The sequence below is a fragment of the Amblyomma mixtum genome, chromosome 3, assembly GCF_055824585.1.
Source record: "Amblyomma mixtum isolate Tamu chromosome 3, ASM5582458v1, whole genome shotgun sequence".
NCBI classification, from domain to species: Eukaryota; Metazoa; Arthropoda; class Arachnida; order Ixodida; family Ixodidae; genus Amblyomma; species Amblyomma mixtum.
The window spans coordinates 89,593,777-89,614,285 of record NC_143014.1 but is presented as its reverse complement, the minus strand read 5'-3'; the positions used below and the strand labels follow the sequence as shown (position 1 = coordinate 89,614,285).

General features: G+C 46.4%; 1 protein-coding gene across 5 annotated transcripts in view; it reads right to left on the bottom strand.

The window, feature by feature from the left end:
* Window positions 1-20,509, bottom strand: part of Hnf4 (Hepatocyte nuclear factor 4) — a 107,223-nt gene that overhangs the window by 38,105 nt on the left and 48,609 nt on the right. For 4 of the 5 annotated variants that reach the window (XM_089580062.1, XM_089580063.1, XM_089580064.1 and 1 more), the window contains exon 2: window positions 2,380-2,646. The exons of the other annotated variant lie outside the window; for it this stretch is intronic. In XM_089580062.1, coding sequence (XP_089436188.1) covers window positions 2,380-2,646 — 267 coding nt within the window. The remainder of the gene's footprint in view (window positions 1-2,379; window positions 2,647-20,509) is intronic. 5 annotated transcript variants of the gene reach the window in all.

The following is a 20,509-nucleotide window of genomic DNA, read 5'->3' as shown; positions in this document are numbered from 1 at the left end:
GTGTGTGTGTGTGTGTGTGTGTGTGTGTGTGTGTGTGTGTGTGTGTGTGTGTGTGTGTGTGTGTGTGTGTGTGTGTGTGTGTGTGTTTTCGAGCCACCATCCTTACACTCGAACATTTGTGATGGAAATGTAAAAGCGCATTCTCAGCTATTTCAACTAGTTCGCGCGAGAACTTATTGCTGATCACTCAAAACTGTGCGAAAACTTGCAACAACACAGCAATGGCTCTGTTGCATTTCTTTATCAGTGTTCAAGTAAAACAGTTCTAAAGGATTTGCAGATCTCCTTGCACGGTGTTTGCACTGGCGCGAATTCCCTCATTCGCTCCGATAAAGGCTCGTTGGTTAAAACTCCACCAATAAGTTCAAGCACGGCGTAAAGACGTCCATCGCGGTGGCTCAAAGACACTAGCGTTCGGCTGCTGATCCTAAGGTAGCGGGTTCGATCCCGGTTGCGGCGGCCGTATTTCTATGCGGGCGAAATACAAAAACGCCCCGTGTGCTTTTCGATGTCAGCGCATGTTATAGAACCCCGGATGGGTGGTCTAAACCCGGAGCCCTCCTCTACGGCGTCCCTCAGCCATTATGTCGCTTCGGGACGTTAACCCCCCCCCCCATTTGTATTTCTATAGTGTGAACCTCCGCACAGCTCATTTTGAACTCGTCGCTTCTAAAGAGAATAAAACGTTACACCACGCTTTTTTAAAGCACATAAGAGTCAAGTCTATTCCAGCATCGACATGTTTTCGATTATTTTGCAGTCCTGTAAAAAAATGAAAAAATATAAAAATATACAGGTGATCATACGATGCGACAATAATTCGTTAGTAGCACTGATTGTACATTTCGCTTTTACATCGATCGCCTTCCCTTCGCGGCTGTGATTTTGCCGTATCATATTAGCTGCGCTCCTGTGTGGGCTGCTGGTGGATGGAGGCTTCTGGAGGGTGGAGATGAGTGGATGGGTTTGGTGGTAGGAGGCTCGCGGGTAGGAGATGGTGGGCGTCCCGGAGGGGACACCTCCCGGGCCGGGAGGTGCCCCGATGCGCTCCAATTTGCAAGGGGCGCTGGGGTGGAGGCCTTTCTCTCTCTTTCTCTCTCTCTCTCACACACACACACAGGCCACGGCTTTTTCGCCGCGAGAACAATGGAAAAATGCTTGTGGTTTAGCATTTGTAAGCACGAAATATTGTGCGAAAGCAGGTTTTCGCAGGTGGACACCAACGGCGCGTACCTGAAAGCGCGATTGAGCTCTCCACGGGAGCCGGTTATGCGCCTTGCCTTGCCTCAAAATCAGCGGAGTCTACAACGTTGTCAACGCCGACACAAATGAATCCAATAAACGCCGGCGTCTATTACACGAGTTCCGCATTTCTACCAATACGTTGCCAACACAAGCGCAAGCAGCGCACATCTCTGTCACGACCGCCACGTAGCTCAAAGCGCAGTTGAGGTGGCCACTGGCCCAGGGAGCCAGTTATGAGCGTTTCCTTTCCTTTCGTGACTTTTGCGCACAGATGGAAGTTGACGAAGACGACATTGTGAAATGCACAACGCCAGAGTGTGTGGCATATTAACACGAGGCGCCATCAGCTGCGGCGATATCACAGTGCTCTCGTGCAGTGGCCGGCCAAACTGATCTGCTGGCGCCGCCGCGATTTCGAAACCCAATCGCGAAAATATTTAATTTCTGCAGGTAGCTCAAGGTCAGGGATGCCACAATATTATTGCTGAAGCCCGGTAATAAAGAAAAAAATTAGTGGTTGCGTTTGACCAAGTTAAGTAGTGGTTTCGCACTAAAAGAGCCGAATCGCTGTCTCGCTCGAATACTACTTTACTGCTACTGTCGACTGACACGAAGTTAACTGCCTTCGTACATGAAGAAAACCGCTTTCTTTGTCAATTTCTACGCTAATTAGTATTGTGTCGTTACCTTCCTTCCGTAGATAAACGCTGAAAAGAGGTACCGCACCCTGCAGACGATAGCGCTCACCAACCGTAAATCCCATATTACTGGCTAGTTTTAGAGTAGGCTACCCCACATTATAAGAACTTCCCTCTTTCAAAAGCGAGGCAAGCGGCAACACCGTGTTTTGAGCCGCACACCTTCAACACAAACTCCACTGTGCGCTGCCGTCTCGTAAGCCAGAACACGCCACCGCACACTGCCGCCGACGCGTGGGAAGATTCCTTCGGGCTTTACAAACAGCCTCTTGCTCGCACGGTGGCTATACGACAACGCTGAAAGCAGATCGCACGCGACTGCGAGCTTCCGATGCGATATCGGGTAAGCAGCAGAGAGCGGACGGCAGCGCTGCTCTCGCTGGGCCTCTTTCACACGCGGTGCATGAGGGGAAGGCCTTTGTTTCACAATACGTACCTTCTTTCTTCATCCCGGCACGAAAACACTTTTTGAGGCGGCAGTAGCGACACTGGTTTCGTTTGTCTTTGTCCACAACGCAGCTCCGGTTGAAACGGCACGAGTACAAATGGTTCTTGCGAACGCTCCGCCGAAAAAATCCTTTGCAGCCATCACAGCTGGCGGCACCGTAGTGTTTTCCGGTCGCCCGGTCACCACAAATGGCACAGAACTGACTCAGCACGGACGGGGCCCCGCCTTGTTGGCTGCTGTACGCCAGCTCAGAGTCTGCGGAAGAGAGAAAAAATAAACCCAAATATGATCACCAGTTTCGTCTGCAGTTTTCACCTCGCCTTCCCTTCGTACACTTAAACGCGCTGGATATCCGAAGGAGCTAAGCGAGAAAGTTTTCTACCAAATTGGCTATCGTGTAGCCGCCTTCTATAATTGTTTTTCGGAATTTTCTTTTCGCGCACAAAATTAAATCTTGGAAAAATGCGAATGCGCCCCAACAATTCAACAACACTTCACAAAAGCACCGCACATTCAAAGTACCAAGAAACGAAGTAGTAAAAATAGGCTAAAGTGCATGTGAACAATTAGCTAAGCATGAAATCAAGACTGGATGCACAAGTAAACTGAAACAAAGAACACCGAGAAAACAGGTAACGTGCATGGGCGTTTGCGAAAGAAATAGAAGTTCTCCGGCCAAGGACCAAGTGTACCGAGCCGAGGCGAGGGAGAAGAGTTAACAGAAACGCGTTAATGACCCTAAAAAAAGGGGGGTTATTAACGCGTCCCAAACTCAAGTCCTACGTGTGCTCACGTGGCCGCTTTAGAGAAGCGAACTCTCAATCACAGCGCACGCCGCCATCCAGAGAGGAGCAGAGAGCTTCCGGCAGACCCCCCCCCCCCCCCCGCCCTCTTCCCTTTCCCTATTTATATCGTTATCAGCACTCCAACGAGTACTACTGGGTAGTGCGGCGTAGGACAACACGCGGATCGTAGAGCAGTGTCCGCTTCACTCCGTTTCTCGCGACGTAGTGCAGTGCTTGTGCACTCGATGAAAGCGTGTTGCGTCAGCCATGAGACACGCAGCGCAGGCACTTGTCATATCGTTATCGGAACTCCGGCCGACAAGGTGGTCAGGGCCTATGTGGAACAGCGCAGTGTATGTAGTGGGCTCGTCGTTCCGGTGTAGTCGTTCAGTTAGGTTTGCTCACACCGCGGCTGCTTAGGCTTTGCAACTTGCATGCAGCTTCTTTCTTTTTTTATCCCCTCGAAGAAGCCTTCAATCGAGGCTGCAGAGCTGTCAAGAACGGAAGAAATCCATACGCAGCGATGTGAGCAACAAGCTGTTAGATTTCGTTGTTCTTTTAACTGACTGTTTTTCTTTGATATTGATTACGTGTCTTGCGTGTCTGAAGTATTTTTTTTTGCTTTCTTTCGGCACTGTTCCCAAAGTCCGCCGAAAACAAGGAAAGGGGCGGATAAGGAGGCAGAACAAAATCTAGAAAGAGCCCCAAATTCCCCCTTTATTGCACCTGATGCCTTTTGATTGTCATGTAGCTCGAATGCCTGCAGAATAATGCGTCGCAAGGTAATAATGTCGTCTTTATTAATGTCGTTTTTATTTATTTATTTATTTATTTATTTATTTATTTATTTATTTATTTATTTATTTATTACATACCGTGGACCCTTGGACCTAGGCAGAGAGGCATAGGATGCATAAAAACAATAATAAACCAATCAGGAGCAAGCAAGCACCAATTTACATAATTTTTAGTCCCCCTATGTGGCGGTCTGTAAACTATCGCTCCGGTCCGATACTCTCCGAGGAAAAATGAAAAAAAAAAATGAAACCTATTTCTCATTAAACCTATCTGTTCGAGCATAATAGAGATTCAGTGATTGAGGATGATGTTTTGTGTGCCGTATTACTGTTGGCGTTATATAAGGTGACTGGTTCATTTTAAGCTCAATGTTCAAAAGTAGGGAAAGTAATTCAAGCTTCAGCTGTTTTCGGCTTGATTCAAGAGTAGGTATAGAGCTTTCTGTCATAATTTTAGAGGCAGACGAGAGACTTGCGAATTTATTAAATACAAACATGACAGCTTTTCTTAGTATTTTTTCGAGGCGCTTGATATTTGACTTAGTGTGAGGATCCCATGCAGTGTGTGCATATCCTAGCTTTGGTCTAACAAATGAAAAGTAACAGGGTAGTTTCACATAGGGAGGGGCGTTTTGAGTTCGTGTCTGAAGAATCAGTGTGGGAAAAGTTTAAGAACAAACAGCGTTCCACGACAATGTAGAAAGCAAGGTAACACGAAGTATTTGTAGTTGTTAACTTCGCGTAGTGGTGAAGAACCTATAGCGCATAACGAAAATGAGTTGGCGTTTATTTACGAGTCATACGAAGAAACACTCATTTCTCGGCGTTAATATGTGTGCACCATTCCCTGCACCACTTCAAATTGCTGTTTAGATCTCTTTCAAGCACAATCTGATCATTCGGACAAGTTACATTTCTGTATAAATTACAACCGTCAGCAAACAGTCTAATTTGCAGGCCGGGAGTTAAGTTATAACTCGAACGTCGTCTGAGTTATGACTAAGTTAGAAATAAGTGTTACGCTAAGTAGAACTAAAAGTCTTCGCTTTAGCTAAGTAGAACTAAAAGTCTTCGCTTTATTTGCTGCAGCAGTGCAATTTGCGGACGCATGCCCAATAAGACCCATGCCCTGCAGAGAGAACGAGGGGAGGGGACGCAAAAGCGGTGGCCGTGGTCCCCTCGGGCGCCCTACGTGGATACGTGTTTGATGCGTGCATTTGATGTACCCAGGCTGCGCCGCAACCTGCACTCGATATGCTGCTAAGTGCTAAACCTGCATTAATAGTTCGCATGTTGAGCTAACAGTCCTAAGATGTAGCATCACAATTATTTATGAATACGACAGTTGTAACTATGGTACCTTTAACAACATTGAAATTCGAGCTTGTTGGTTCATACTTCGGAGCAATAGCGCAAACAGGACGGAGCAATAGCGCTGTCTGTGTCTACTCGTTCTTGGTCCCTTGTCCTGTTTGCGCTATTGCTCCGAAGTATGGTTCCTTTGTTTCGGCCGTGGCAGTGGCATGCGACGTTTAACGAGACTGTCTGAAGCACGTTCTAAAACAGAGAGCTGACGCGTTGGTGAAAGGGATTTAATCAGAGTGAGGCAGGCCGTGCACATTAGGCAGATCCTCACGTTATGATGCCCTTTCATCCTGTACTTTCGTCGTGTATCATAGCACGTTTGCGGTACGATTAAGGCTCTTCTAGGTAGATAACCATTAGGATCCCGATAAAAGCAGCGAAGCAATGAAAAAGAAAAGCTACTCGTTCACTTTATTTACACTTGTTTCCAGGTGGATCGTGTCGAGGCGGCGGCTGAAACATGTAGAGCCTCGGAATAAAAGCATCGCACAGGGATTGAATTCTGCTTCTTGCAACCAATAAAAATGTCAATCGCTCACTCACAAAAACTATAATTCTTCCTGCCAGTTTCACGAGACCTGTTGTGTTACGACTTCCATACCTCCGCATTTTGTCGGCTGAAAATAAGAGAAGTATGGAAAAAAAAATTTCAGAGAACTCGCACTCCCGACGCCTCAAAGACTAAAGAAAAGATGCGATTCATCATTTTTATCTATTCTCTTTTTTTTCATTCAGAACAAGCTGCGCTTGACAATATACGGTGTGATGATAGTCTCTAAACAAGTACTGCGCTGCCAGAAGTTTTCGTGCGGGCTCTGGAACCTGAAAGCATTAAAAAAGCCGAGCACACTTGACTGACAAGTGGAGGCCTATGACGACGTGTTCATTGCCATCAGCAGTAAACAAATCGCTTCCAACATATGTTGACACTCCACCTCACTGACTCTTCCTTTAATACCGGGAACCTGAAGCGACGGCGGCCTCTCCTAAAGAAAAAAAAAAGGCTGCCTTACACAGAGCCTGTGACAGCGGTAATATATTTCGGATCTCGACGGTTGACCTATCATGCGTGGTGCGCGCGTCGACACCCGTGAAGCTGCCGCGCGGTCAAGTCACACACTGCCAAGAGCGAGCATGCACTTCGTACGACGCACCTCGTAAAGCTCCCATTGCCAGGAACGGAGAGGCGATAAGCGCGGCAGAAGAACGCGCCGCGGTGCCGCAGAAGCGTTCTCGCTGCTCAGTTCTAGAATGGTTTCTCATTACGGCCTGGGGAACACACGCTTCTGGGAACGTTGAGAAAACCGTGCGGAGGCAGGAAAGCTGACACAGTGCCCCAGTCTTGCATCCCCGCTGTTTTCCGAACATGATCTGGCATGGGCTAGTCCAACTCCGAACTGACTCGCTTCTGGGTCTGGCTTCTTGCAGCTGGAATGGAGCTCCGACACGGGACAGTTTGTCGTGCGTTGTTATTGTTCGCGTCAGCATAAACAAAGACAGCGATGCGCGCGGCTGTCAGCACCGTAATACTGTATCGCTTGAGAAGCCAGCTCTGATACTTGAGGTCGCTGCCAGCAGGGTGCAACAGTACGCCCAGTAGGCGACTACACAAAGATAAAGTAAGACATCTCAAGCTATATCTCAAGCTTTTTATACCCATTGCACTAGTTTTTTTTTTGGCCCACAATCTGTCGCTGATGTCTACAGAACATTTCTTTATACCTTTTAATGTAGAAAGCATGTGATGTGCCCGTATGTCTTGTGTGTGTCTCTGTCTTTTCTTCGTGGTTCGTCCCGTGGTTGCGCAACCTACACATTCACAACATCATGTACCAGCTAGGCCCAACCGAAGTTTTATTGAAGTGCCCGTACAAGGACAGCTTTCACTTTCGAGTATTATTTTTCTCTGCGTGTGTGTTAATTCAGCAGTAAAGGCTTTCAACTGGCGCAACCTCACATCTAAGCCTGACTAATCATGCAGTTAAAGGAATAAATTAATAGGCATAAAAATACCTTAGACAACTTTGTCGATCTCCAATTCTCCACGTGCTCATATGAGGACGCCATTGTGATGCGGTTTATTTTTTATTCGACAAATGTTCCACAAGGCATGAGTTTATGAAGATGAGCTAAGATTTCCTGGTTGAATGAGGTTAGTGCAGGGTTTTAATTCCGTGACGCTTGACCTTCTTGCGTTGGTGACTCTGGGGTGGACGTTTTTACGCAGTTCTATTGAGACCGAAGACAGAGATTCAAGACGTAATAAATCTAGAAGAAATATTGTCAGATATTTTTTACCAGGCGTAGCAATCATCGTTGAAACATGTGCAAATCTTGCAGGATGTCTTGTAAGTTGTGAACTTGTAACCCAAAACTGACACAGCATTAGACCGGCTATGAGACGGCAACTATACACCTTGCCATGTCTTGACAGGATGTGCGCTAGACGCTTAGCAAAACTGCTTGTAGTTGCATCATAGCTTCCCTTAACGCCTAGCTACCTGTCAAACAGAAGTCTATACCCTGAGCTTGACGCATGATAGCCTTAGCCGCTTATGCACCATTAAACCCAACACAACACAGATGTCTTTCACGGCTCACTGATATTTGTCCTGGATGTGTAACAAAACGCAGCTAAGTTGAGAGTGATATACCAGCATGTGGCTGTCCGTTTCCTGCCATGATACGCACGTAGAGACGCAGTTCGGTACGCTCTGGTATCGAAAAATTTTTTTTCTTCAGTTCGGAACTAGTGCTACAAAATTAGAACAAAATAATCTGTACGCAAAGTTTACAATCCCTCAAGGAGGTTAGACAGCCAGAACACTGATTGTGCTTTTTGTTGTGTTTTCCAGAGCTTGAAAGCACTGACTTCACATGCTACATTCAAACTTTGACCGCATTTAAAACATGTTTTTTTTTTTACCTGGTGATCCATCGTCTACACGAATATTATAAGATTGCAAAAGTTTTGAGATTGCAGTAACAAAATTATTTTTCTAGCTACAAAAGAAGGAAGGTTGCTTAACCGCGGTTATGAATACAAGACTAAGCTAAAACTATTTCTGAGCCACTAAAGTTTTTTTTTTTTTTTGTAGTGACCCTGACACAGTGCCCAAAGTTCTTTTCTTGTATACCTCTAATACGAAACGCTTCACGCAATTAATTTTACATGCTCCCTTCATATAAGACCCTTTGTACAAATACAGCAGCGGCTCGCATCCGAGCGTCAGCATGATCGCGAACTTCTTGCTTCCTTCCCGCAAAGTTGGGATCGATACGCCAATTCCTGCTGTGACGGTGGTGTTATTTCCGCTAATCACAACCCGCACCCTTTCCTTGCCTCCGTTCCGAGTCCATTACACACGATGACTGCACGGAGCTAGATAAACGGGATGCCCGCAGGGCTGCTAGGTCTGGGCTGCTAATGGCTGAACGATGCGCACCTTCTCTTCCTTTTTTTTGGGCCGAAGTGACCTTCATCGGGTTCACCGAAGCCCGAAGAGTTGCAACCGGCGCGCACTTTTGCCTAAGCCACTTCTCCCCGTCCTCCTTGGCGCGCATGCGTTGGTGCTGTCCTCTAATATTTGCAGCGTGTCGACGTAAGTAGGCGCATACCTTCGAGTTCCTGTGGTCATTAAGCACGTCGCATTATTCAGTGCTCCAAAACGCGTTATGTCTTGAAGTGTCCGAACTAGGAGGTAGTAAAAACATCTTTTTAAAAGCAACAGCACGTTCAATAATGATCAATCAGGTTTCTTTAGCGCAGATAATGAATGTAAAAACGGTTAGGCAGCACATGCTCATTCGGTCCAATCTGCAAGCTAGTCGCACTGCTTCGATTCTTTTACCGCCGCGCGGTAACATCGCGCTGTTCCTTTCGGAGTTCGCCTTCCATCCAAAAAAGAGCCTTGGCATAGTTCACGTGTCGCATACGGCTTTCTACGCCAACCGCACCAGAGGAAAAAAAAACGTTCATAGTAAGGCTCCAGTAATACAGATAGTGCCTTGCGAATGAAAAGCTATTTCAAAACGTGCTAAGTTTGCTAAGTGGCAGTGGTGGCAGTACACATTAGCTTGCACGGTTGTGGTTGTGGTCGCACGAAAAGCCCGCCTCGGCTATTGACCCAGTCTCTACGCTCAATTCGGCCATGATTTGTAAACAGAGCGGAAGATGGCGCATCGTGTCAGGGGGCAAGGGCGAGTTCAAATGCGCACCGTAAACGAAAGACGCGATGGTAGTTGTACTGATAACGCGGCGAGGTTTGTGCCATCAAGGAAACAGATGTCTCTTCTTCTGCTACACCGTGCTTACTTGATTACTTCGTGAACACCCAAAAGCCTAAATGTAAATACCTATGCACTAAGCACTCATTGAATGATCATTTCAGAGGACCTCAACCTAACTTTTTCCTAGCAAAATTAATTGCGTTATGCAGGCAGTTTTTGCAGTGAAGACGTGTAAACGGCCGGCAGGTGGATGGCGAGAAACATCATGCCGCTTCAGTAATTACCTTGCGCTGCGCCAGCACGTTGTTATGTTACGCAAGTGTGAAAACGGGTTGTTATGAACTTATCAAAACTGGCGATCGTTTATTCTAATTTTGTCAGAACCTTTGACTCAAAGAGACTATTCGCGCTCAACGGCCTTTGGCGTACCTGCTAAATCTTCTGGCAGCCATGACTGACGGAATGCCTGCTACGGTATGTTGCATACAGAGCTCCGCATACTACAGAATTCACCGTGGGAGGTACTAAGCTTCCTCGTAGCATCCAATGAGGCGCCCCACATTCCCGGCGGAGAAACTGGTGTCGTTTTCTCTTCCCATTTTTTGAAGTACTGAACACTGAAAGTATGCCCCCCCCCCCCCCCCCCCACCTTCCCCCCCACTTTTCAAGAAATCAAACACCGACGAGGGTACTGCGGGGGCTTCTCTAGGCCTATCTCCAATTCTTAATTGTTTTACGGATAAGATGCAAGGTTCGTTTGGTTCATGATCCTACGTTTCTGAGGGATCGTGGCGGCGGACAAAAGAAAAAGAGGCCTAAAAATATGTTCCAGCAGAGAAACTGCACGTCGCTGCTCCTGAAAAACCGACGCGGTCACTCGTGAATACATTCGCAAGATTCACACGGGCAGCATGCGCCGCCGTTCTTTAGAGCCAAGTCGGAGAACTGCTTCTCTCGGCTGCTGGTCGCTAACAGAAAGTTGAGCTGACCACTCTCGGGCTTTTTAGCTTTCGCTCCGGCAAAACTGAAATCAACATACACACCGAAATGTGAGCAGGCTTTGTAGATTAATGTCACTAGTTTCAACGTGCTTTGTTTGTTTGTTTGTTTGTTTGTTTGTTTGTTTGTTTGTTTGTTTGTTTGTTTGTTTGTTTGTTTGTTTGTTTGTTTGTTTGTTTGTTAATAGAGAACCGTCCCTCGTTACATTCACTGCGGCTTGCACATATTGTTGCGTTGACGTAATGATCAACACTTGTCTTGTCTCAGGAAGGTAAAAGAATCCGGGAGACATAGCAAAATGTCATAGCTGCCACATTTGAGAACAAATAGATGACTGTGCGTTCTTTTAAGTGCAAAGAAAAAAAGATGAACAACGTAAAATTTAATACTAAACTCTGTACTGTGAATCTCGCTGACATCATTAAATGACCAGTAAAGTGCTTCGTGGCTGACATGCACTTAAACAAATCAGTAACAAGAATAAAGAGGCGGGGTATGTTTAATTAAGACACCGCAATGCTACTGCTGGAAGATCTGCGACCATGGCAAGAGTCGCAGCAGTTTTGTCATTCATAAAAATGTCTAACACTGAACAAATGCATGTTAAGTGCTTCTGAAAAATGGGTTAAAAGCAGCATGTCCATAATGCACTGTAAGTGAATAGCTAAATATTGATAGCGTACAACAAGGTCAACCAGCGAGAATATAGACTGCGAGTCAGAAAATGTTCATTCAGTAACACGTATGCAGTAGACTAAAATGAAGGAGAAAACACTTTTCCACCAATAGCAACATTCTTTCAAAATAAAGCGTTTTGTCCTTTCTTTTCTTTTTAGCTATAAATACATACCCTTAACGCACGGCCGCGAATGGTTTCATTTGCACGCACCGTAGCAGCTGCCTAACGGCGCAGTTCTGATGCTCCGAGAGCGTTTCAGTTGCAGTTAATTTTGCAGGTAAAACGATTTAAGAAAGAAAAAAATGCCAAGCACGCAGCGATGAAAAGACAACAGAAGAATGAAGCGTACTGAGCAAGACGCACGTTGAAAAATTATTCCGGAGCCCTCCACTGCGGTGTCTCCCCCTCTCTTCCGTCTTTCACTCCCTTTTTCATCACTTCCCTCGCATCGCTGTTCAGGTGTCTACTGAAAGGTGTGACCGTTACTGCCCCTTTCCTTCCCTCAAAACCAACTGTTTTAATTTTTTCATCACGATGTGAGTGAGGTGTCCACCAAGAGAGAATTACTGTGCATTTACTCATGGCCAGTTCTCGTACTCTTCCGTCTTCGGGCCTCTCCCCTTCTCAAGTCCCGCATGTTGTAACGCGAAAACACATGCGTTCGCAGGGTTTACCCGCAAAAAGTCTATCGCCCTACAAGGGACTCACGGGGCACAGCTCTAGACTTCCGACGGAACAAGGCGATTGTACCATCCTAAGGTGAACATCCTGGCACGACACTGGTGATTAAATTTATAACCGTCGTTGAAAGGTCAACCAGAAGGAAATGTGGAAGAACGGAGCAAAATTCACTAGAAAGTAGAATAATTAAAGACAAACGTAGGCTAGTTGATGCTCGACAAATAAACAGCAGATGTGTGCTATTTACTACTACGCACGAACTAGTCCAACTTTCGCCTTCAGTTGTACTGGCGTCCCTGCCTTAGCACCGTACTGCGCGGGTACTACGACCAATTCCCAGACTCCAACACCAACCGAAGCTGGCTTATGCATTTGTCGCCCCTCTCTCTAAATGTCGCGACACGCTGTCCGCTTGTGGCTCTTGTGGCTTCCACATGTTGTGCCCCTTCCCCGACATACCGCGCATGCTCAACGCCACCTAGAACACCGAGAGGCCTCCTCTTCCAGGCGCCTACGTCACAACTGCAAGATGATTGTCACGGTAACCAACTTACGCGAGCCTGCCAACACGTGCTGGTGGAAGCCTGCACGTGACCGCAGTAAGAGGCGAGAAGTACTTGCATGAATACTTCTCGTTCTTTTATTTCATCAGTCTTTCTACAATCATATCTGGAATGTCTATTAAACACGCTTAAAGGTAAACCCCGGTTGAAAGAAAGAGCATTGTCCGTTTTCATGAGCTTCGTCTGTAGTCCACCTTAGTCATTTTTGCCTTGTCTGTCAGGAATCAAATTTTACCAACTGGCCGAGATCTCTACCATGCTAACAGAGGACGAAATCCTTGCCAGAACTAACACTCTAGAAGCAGGAAGGTACTAAATCATATAAAAGAATATTTACTGTGATGAAGGTACACAAAAACTCAGTCATGCGCTTCAGCAACTGGCCACACAAATCATAACAGGCAGCTCGGTATACGGGCGGCGACACGACATAAAAGTTGTCTCTGCTGATCCTCAATAGCCTGATTTCGGGTTACATTGCCCCCGGCCGCCATTGCCTGTACACGTGTTGTTTTGCTCGTGTTGACCAGACTTGTTTCTCTGTTGTATGCGGCCTGGAACGCCACTAGGCGAGCTAGCTGACGTTACATCACAATAACAGATTGTTGGGTGAGTTAGTGCACGATGCAACAAAACGGCGGCACTACAACAACAACACAAAGAACGCATGTATCGTTCTCCTTCTTTTGCTGTCGTAGTTGCGCCGCTTGCTGACGATAGGAGTTCTTGTTTATCAAACTGCGTACCGACAGCAGCTCTACTCACGGAAGTCACTGTCATTTTGTCTTCCTATTTAAAGAGTCTTCTTGCTTAAATTTCAACACCAATAAATCGTCGTGACTAATACCCTCTAAAAGGTCGTCTTGATCCGTTTGAAGCCGATGATCAGTCAAGCGAAAGCACAAACGCGGAAACGAGAACGGCCGCTGGGTATGTTGAAGGACATTTCAAAATACCGGCCAGGCCTCGAGCTTAGCGCAAAGGCATGGATGACTGGATAATGTCAAGGATTCACGTACATCATACATAACAAAGGCAGCGCATTCTTCTGGCAGCTGCTTTTCAGTTGGGCAAATACACATGGGGCTGTTATAACATGATACAACCTCAGTGATCGCGTAAGGGGTGTTGAAAGCGTTATTCGTTGCCAGTCTAAAAAAAAAAAAGTACCGGCTCCAATCGCCCACTTTTACGGCAGCACCTTCAAGCAGTTCAACGAAGTTGAATACATTCGTCGATAAGAGTGAAATGAAAGTCTAAGAGGTTTAGAAATAGAGACGCGGTTGCGTTAAGCCGGCAACTGAAAGAGTTTTGCCGCTTTTTGTTAATAAAACAGAATAAATAAGCAATAAAGCTAGAATAATATATTACGGTTTGCGAATATGTTCAACGTACAGGCGCCTACAAAAGATTTCGGGGCACTGAAACCACGAAAAGCCTATAGTCCCTCGCTGTCTATAGCAACGCGCCCAGGCATTAACAGGTGCATTCTGCATGTTGAGCAGGCAGGCAAAACGCATATTCTTCCTGATTTCATGTCTGCATGTTTAGACTGTCAATATTATAATATAATTAGTGCTTTTAATAATCAAATAAAAATGGAAGCAAAAGATGGTGCTAGCTATGGAATCTGCTATCAAAGCCTGAAGCACCTGACTAGCGGCTAGCGAAAATAAAATGAATAGAGAGAGGACTGTGAAGGAAAAGAACGAGGGGAGCGACAGTAAGAAAAGGCAGGGGATGGAGGGATATATAGGGCGTTTCGCCTAAGACTTGTAAATAATGTTTAAAAATAAGCTTTTTGAGTTAGAAGAGTACGTTTTTTGGCACAACATTGTTAGCGGTATAAAACATCAGAATACAGATAAGATGTGCTAACCAGCAGCCTGATGAACTAATATTGAATAGCCAACTTTTTAACTATTACTGTTAGGCTCCTTAATTATTGAGAAGGGTATAGCCCACCGTAAGTAACATCCATATCAGTTTTTAGAATTTCGAAAATGCGGTTACCCTCCGTGCTGCGGCCAAACAAATTATGGCTACATCACGGCAAAATACATGCGCTTTCGAGGAGCTTTCAGGCAAAGCAACCTTTCCAGTGCACTTATCTCGACGAAATAGTCAAAATGTTTTGGGCGACAGCGCCGAGGACAACCGTGTGTGTGAAATTCTAAGCGCTGATATGAATATTAATTACGAAGGGCTACACGCCTCTCAATAATTAAGAAGTCCAACAGTAATACCTAAAAGTTTACGATTCAAAATTCTTTAACCAGCCTGTTAATTAGCACGTCTTAGTGTATTCTGATATACTACACGGCTGACAATGCTATGCCGAAAAAAAAAGCGCTCTTCTAACTCAAGCCTATTTTTAACAATCATGTAAAGTCTTAGGTGCAACACCCCCTTTAAAAGCTGCGCACAAAAATAGCGCCACGCCCGCCGCTATAGTTTATTCCAGAGAGATAACACAGCCGGCGAGAGCGCACTTTCGCAGTGAGCGCGTTCTTCTGGCCGAAAAAAAAAGGTTTTTTCGGCACAGCTTTGTCGCCGTGCAGTACATCAGAATACAGCTAAGACGTGCTAACTATCAGGCTGGTTAATTAATATTGAATAGTTAACTTTTTACCTATTACTCTAAGGCTCCTTAATAATTGAGAGGCGTCTAGCTGACCGTAAATAGCATCCATATCAGTTTTTAAAATTTCGAAAACGCAGTTATCCTCGGCGCTGCGACCCAACAAACTTTAGCTATTTCGGCGAGTTACGTGCACTGGATGAGTTGCTTTGCCTGCAGGCTTCTCGAAAGCGCATGTATTTTGATTCATGCTTTATTGGGGTTTAACGTACCAGCGCGACTGAGGCTATGAGGGACGCCGTAGTGGAGGGCTCCGGAAATTTCGACCACCTGGGGTTCTTTAACGTGCGCTGACATCGCACAGTACACGGGTCTCTAGATCGAACCCAGGCCTTTAGGGCCTGCAGCCGAGCGCTATAACTACTGAGCCACTGCGGCAGCTGCACGTATTTTCGCGCGATGTAGCCGGAATTTGATGGGCCACAGCGCCGACGGTAACCACCTATTCGAAATTCTAAAAATTGATATGTGCTACACGCATCTTTATAATTAAGAAGCCTGACGGCAATAGTTAAAAGTTAACTATTCAATAGTAATTAACCAGCCTACTAGTCAGCACGTCTTAGCTATATTCTGATGTACTACACCGCTGACAACCCAAGCAGCATAGTTAATCGGCCCAATATTGAAAATGGATGGTTTCCCTCTGGTCCCTTGTAACATCGGCCTTTCTCAGTACATGTCCAATACTGAGCTGATTACTTGTGCTGCTCGGGAAAGCTGTGCCGAAAAAAGCGCTGTTCAACTCGAACAGCCTCTAAGTCTTAGGTGTTTCAACACCCTGTGTGTGTGTGTGTGTGTGTGTGTGTGTGTGTGTGTGTGTGTGTGTGTGTGTGTGTGTGTGTGTGTGTGTGTGTGTGTGTGTGTGTGTGTGTGTGTGTGTGTGTGTGTGTGTGTGTGTGTGTGTGTGTGTGTGTGTGTGTGTGTGTGTGTGTGTGTGTGTGTGTGTGTGTGTGTGTGTGTGTGTGTGTGTGTGTGTGTGTGTGTGTGTGTGTGTGTGTGTGTGTGTGTGTGTGTGTGTGTGTGTGTGTGTGTGTGTGTGTGTGTGTGTGTGTGTGTGTGTGTGTGTGTGTGTGTGTGTGTGTGTGTGTGTGTGTGTGTGTGTGTGTGTGTGTGTGTGTGTGTGTGTGTGTGTGTGTGTGTGTGTGTGTGTGTGTGTGTGTGTGTGTGTGTGTGTGTGTGTGTGTGTGTGTGTGTGTGTGTGTGTGTGTGTGTGTGTGTGTGTGTGTGTGTGTGTGTGTGTGTGTGTGTGTGTGTGTGTGTGTGTGTGTGTGTGTGTGTGTGTGTGTGTGTGTGTGTGTGTGTGTGTGTGTGTGTGTGTGTGTGTGTGTGTGTGTGTGTGTGTGTGTGTGTGTGTGTGTGTGTGTGTGTGTGTGTGTGTGTGTGTGTGTGTGTGTGTGTGTGTGTGTGTGTGTGTGTGTGTGTGTGTGTGTGTGTGTGTGTGTGTGTGTGTGTGTGTGTGTGTGTGTGTGTGTGTGTGTGTGTGTGTGTGTGTGTGTGTGTGTGTGTGTGTGTGTGTGTGTGTGTGTGTGTGTGTGTGTGTGTGTGTGTGTGTGTGTGTGTGTGTGTGTGTGTGTGTGTGTGTGTGTGTGTGTGTGTGTGTGTGTGTGTGTGTGTGTGTGTGTGTGTGTGTGTGTGTGTGTGTGTGTGTGTGTGTGTGTGTGTGTGTGTGTGTGTGTGTGTGTGTGTGTGTGTGTGTGTGTGTGTGTGTGTGTGTGTGTGTGTGTGTGTGTGTGTGTGTGTGTGTGTGTGTGTGTGTGTGTGTGTGTGTGTGTGTGTGTGTGTGTGTGTGTGTGTGTGTGTGTGTGTGTGTGTGTGTGTGTGTGTGTGTGTGTGTGTGTGTGTGTGTGTGTGTGTGTGTGTGTGTGTGTGTGTGTGTGTGTGTGTGCGTGCGTGCGTGCGTGCGTGCGCGTGTGTGCGTGTGTGTGCGTGTGTGTGCGCTTGTGTGCGCGTGCGTGCGCGCGCGTTCGTGCGCGCGCGTGTGTGTATGTGTGTGTGCGTGCGTGTGTGCGCGCGCGCGCAGTAGTAGTGGCCGTTGCTTGGCAGCTGATAGTTTCATATCAAGAACACCACAAGGAGGCACAATGTGGTTTTTCACAACGTTACCGCAAGATAAAAAGAAAAGAAAGTAAATAAATTGATAGGGGCTTAAAGTAGTTAAACCGAGTATACCTGCGAAAGCAGGTGTTCATTCTTCAATTGGAGGGGGCACTTAAACTCCGCCTTAGGGGTGTGGCGTGATATATTTAGTGGATTAATGCCCATGTATGCTGAATTGGTAATTCCTACTTAAGATTCATAGATGGCGGCGAGTCCTCATATACCACTACCAGCGCAGTGGCGCGGCGGTTAAGCGATGCGCCACTGCACTGGCAGGTGGCTGTTTCTATCCCAGCCACCCGTCGGAATTTTTCGACCCATGTTGTTCTTCCCGAGCAACCTCTCGCGCATATGGCACGACGCTCGTCCGAACTTACCCGACTTACTAACCGAGCTTACCCGAGTAACTTGTGTAAGCTCAGGTAGTAACTCGGATTGCCAGGCAACGGCACAAGATCATACGTGCCGTTTTTTTTTTCAATACGCTTGTGGTTAAGCGTTTTGTTTAGCTCGTGCCGGCTCCCTGGCCGGTACGACGCCGTCATGAGCTGGGAAACCCAGCGCCTGTGCGAGTGTGGTGCTCTCTGGGTGTGCAGGCGACAGGCGGGATGGATGGATAGGAACGCCCCCTTTGAAACGGGGTGGTGGGAATTGCCACCATGCTCAGCTTTGTTTTTCTTTATTTTTGTTCGACTGTGTTCTTAATTCTCATTAAGATTCGCCATCTTCTTTCACTACGGTTTCCTACACTTCTAACCTGATGTCACCTCTCTGCTTTTCAGCCACCAATCCACCAATCGCTTTTTGCTAACTTCCACTGCAGATATATTTACATGACCATTGTTATCTTTAAACCCTAGGGCCTCAGGAAGAGTGACTGTGCCTGCATCGACATCCGGATGGATACCATCACATTTGTGCATGAGGTGTTCAATTGTTTCTACAGATCTACCTTACACAGCACATTTCTCATCATCTTCGTTAAATTTTTTTTGTAGCTGCCCGTTCTAAGACACCCTGACCTAGCTTCAAAGAGTATTGCACTGCCTCTTGAGTTATCATAGAAAAATTCTTACCTAATCTGCATTTTTCAGTATCGATATAGTTCTACACTATGCTTCTTTTCCATTGAATTAATCCAATTTTTAACTTCCGCGTTTTTAACCTGTCGTTTAATGCTTTTTCTTTCTCCAGCCTCGTGTCCTGCATACTTACTGGTTAGTTTCCTAGTTCTTTTCCGCCACTGTGAGTCAACGCTCTTTCTGTATAAGTATTTAAATACCTTAGCTGCCCACCTGTTATCGTCGAATTTCCTCAGGCGTTCTTCATATAGTATTTTACTCTTAGCTTCCCGTGCTTCGAAGATGTCCAGCCCATATCCACTTGTACTGCCTCGTTTGTGGTTTTGTCGTGGGCACCTAGGGCTAATCTTCCAACAGCTCTCTGATTTACGTCTAATCTCGACTGAACTTCTGCCCTTAAGCACAGAACCGCCTTCCCGAAAGTAAGACCCGGCACCATTATTCCTTTCCAAATACCTCTCAGTACTTCATATTTGTTGTACCCCCATAATGCCGTATGCTTCATTATCCCGGCGTCTCTTCGACCTTTTGCCCTAAGAGACTGTTCATGCTTTTCCGTGTATATCTGACCTTCGTTTAGCCATATAACGAGGTATTTGTATTCGTCCACTCTGGGTATTTCGTGGCCTTGTATTGTAAGTACCTGATCGGTTGTATCGTTGAAAATCATCACACCTGACTTAGTTGCGCTAAAACTGGAACCTTGAGCGGATTTTATGTTCATCTTATCTCCTTTCCTTTTATAAATCAAAATCATTTTACTCTGTCTTCAAATGTGCGGAATTTGCTTATTTGTTAAGACTGTCTCCAATGCTTTTATCAACGTTTCCTTGCTTCTTGGGCCAAGTTCATTAATCAGCTTAATTAGAATCTCGTCTATCCCTGCGGATGTGGTTTTAGGAATATTTGCTTCCGCCTTTTTCCAGTTAAGACTAGTCAGTTCTAAGCTGTTCTCTATTGTGCTGTCCTGTGTTGCTCCCTCACTTGGGGAGGTTACCCTATTGTCGTTGCTAAATGACGCAGCGCGGGAAGCTGACAGGCGGCAGCGTCGCGGCGCCATCTGTTGCAGCGCAGCTGAAGCGGTTGCTAGGCAACGGCTTGGTAGCCGCACCGCCACGAGCATACGCGACGAGCCGAGCTGGGCTCCAGTAGTGTTGCTTTCGCAGCAAAACGCGCTAGAAGAGAACAGCCAGAGAAAATAGGAAACGACACAGACAATAAACAGTCGACTTCGTTGTAAAAATTGAAAGCAACAAACTTAGCGGTGATTCATTCGTAATTGCCGTGAGGGAGTTCCTTGAACAATTAAAAAAGACTTTGGCACTGGTTGACAGGGGGGGGGGGGGCATATTTCACGTCGATAAAGATGTTCTATCTTCATCGGCAACCACGGAACACTGGAAGTATACTCTTGAGCTGTTCTGCCACTGGCAAGCAATGGCACCGTACTTCCTGCATACCGTGCATCCGTCACCAGCGCTGCGGGTGTACGCCTACGACTCGCTGTATACCGCGTTGGCCTCCAGCCCCTTAATTGCTCATGGGGCGCGTGCTTCATACAACGCGCAGCAATAATTCAGCTTCCCGCACTGAATGTTTTAGGCAACGCGGTCTCGCGATGGAGCTGGTGGAAGCGCTCGTTTTTCCGGCTACCCTGCTCCCGTTCATAATTTGATCAAAACACCTGTCAAAGCTTCAAGCGTGCAGTGAGGAAGAGAATTATATAAAAAGCGCTCAAGTTAGTGTAGTGAAGGACCTCCTGCGTTCACTGCACGCACTAGAGGATGCACACATCAAAACAGGCTCGCAAGCGTCTTGAACGGACAAAATACGTTCAGTAACAACTTTCAAAAGCTTTCTCACGATGTTAAATGCAGATGTTGTTACCTTAAGAGAAGCGAACAGGCGTGAAGTGCCAAGTGCCACAAAGTTACTTTGCGGGTATTCTCACTCAGGTGGCTCCAAGTGGCCGTGTCTGCTGAGCATAAACTTTCGACACTCCTCTTCTCCTGCATCTGCATTTGCAAAGACCTAGCGATACGTAGAAAAAGCGCCAGAGTGACCCACACATTTTTTTAAAGTACCGCCGTACCGCCTTATACACAAGCTAGTCATTGTCTGCTGTAAACTTCCCGGAAATTGATCTGAAGTCTCTCGCTGTCGAATGAGCGACAACACGAGCCTGGTGAAGAGCTG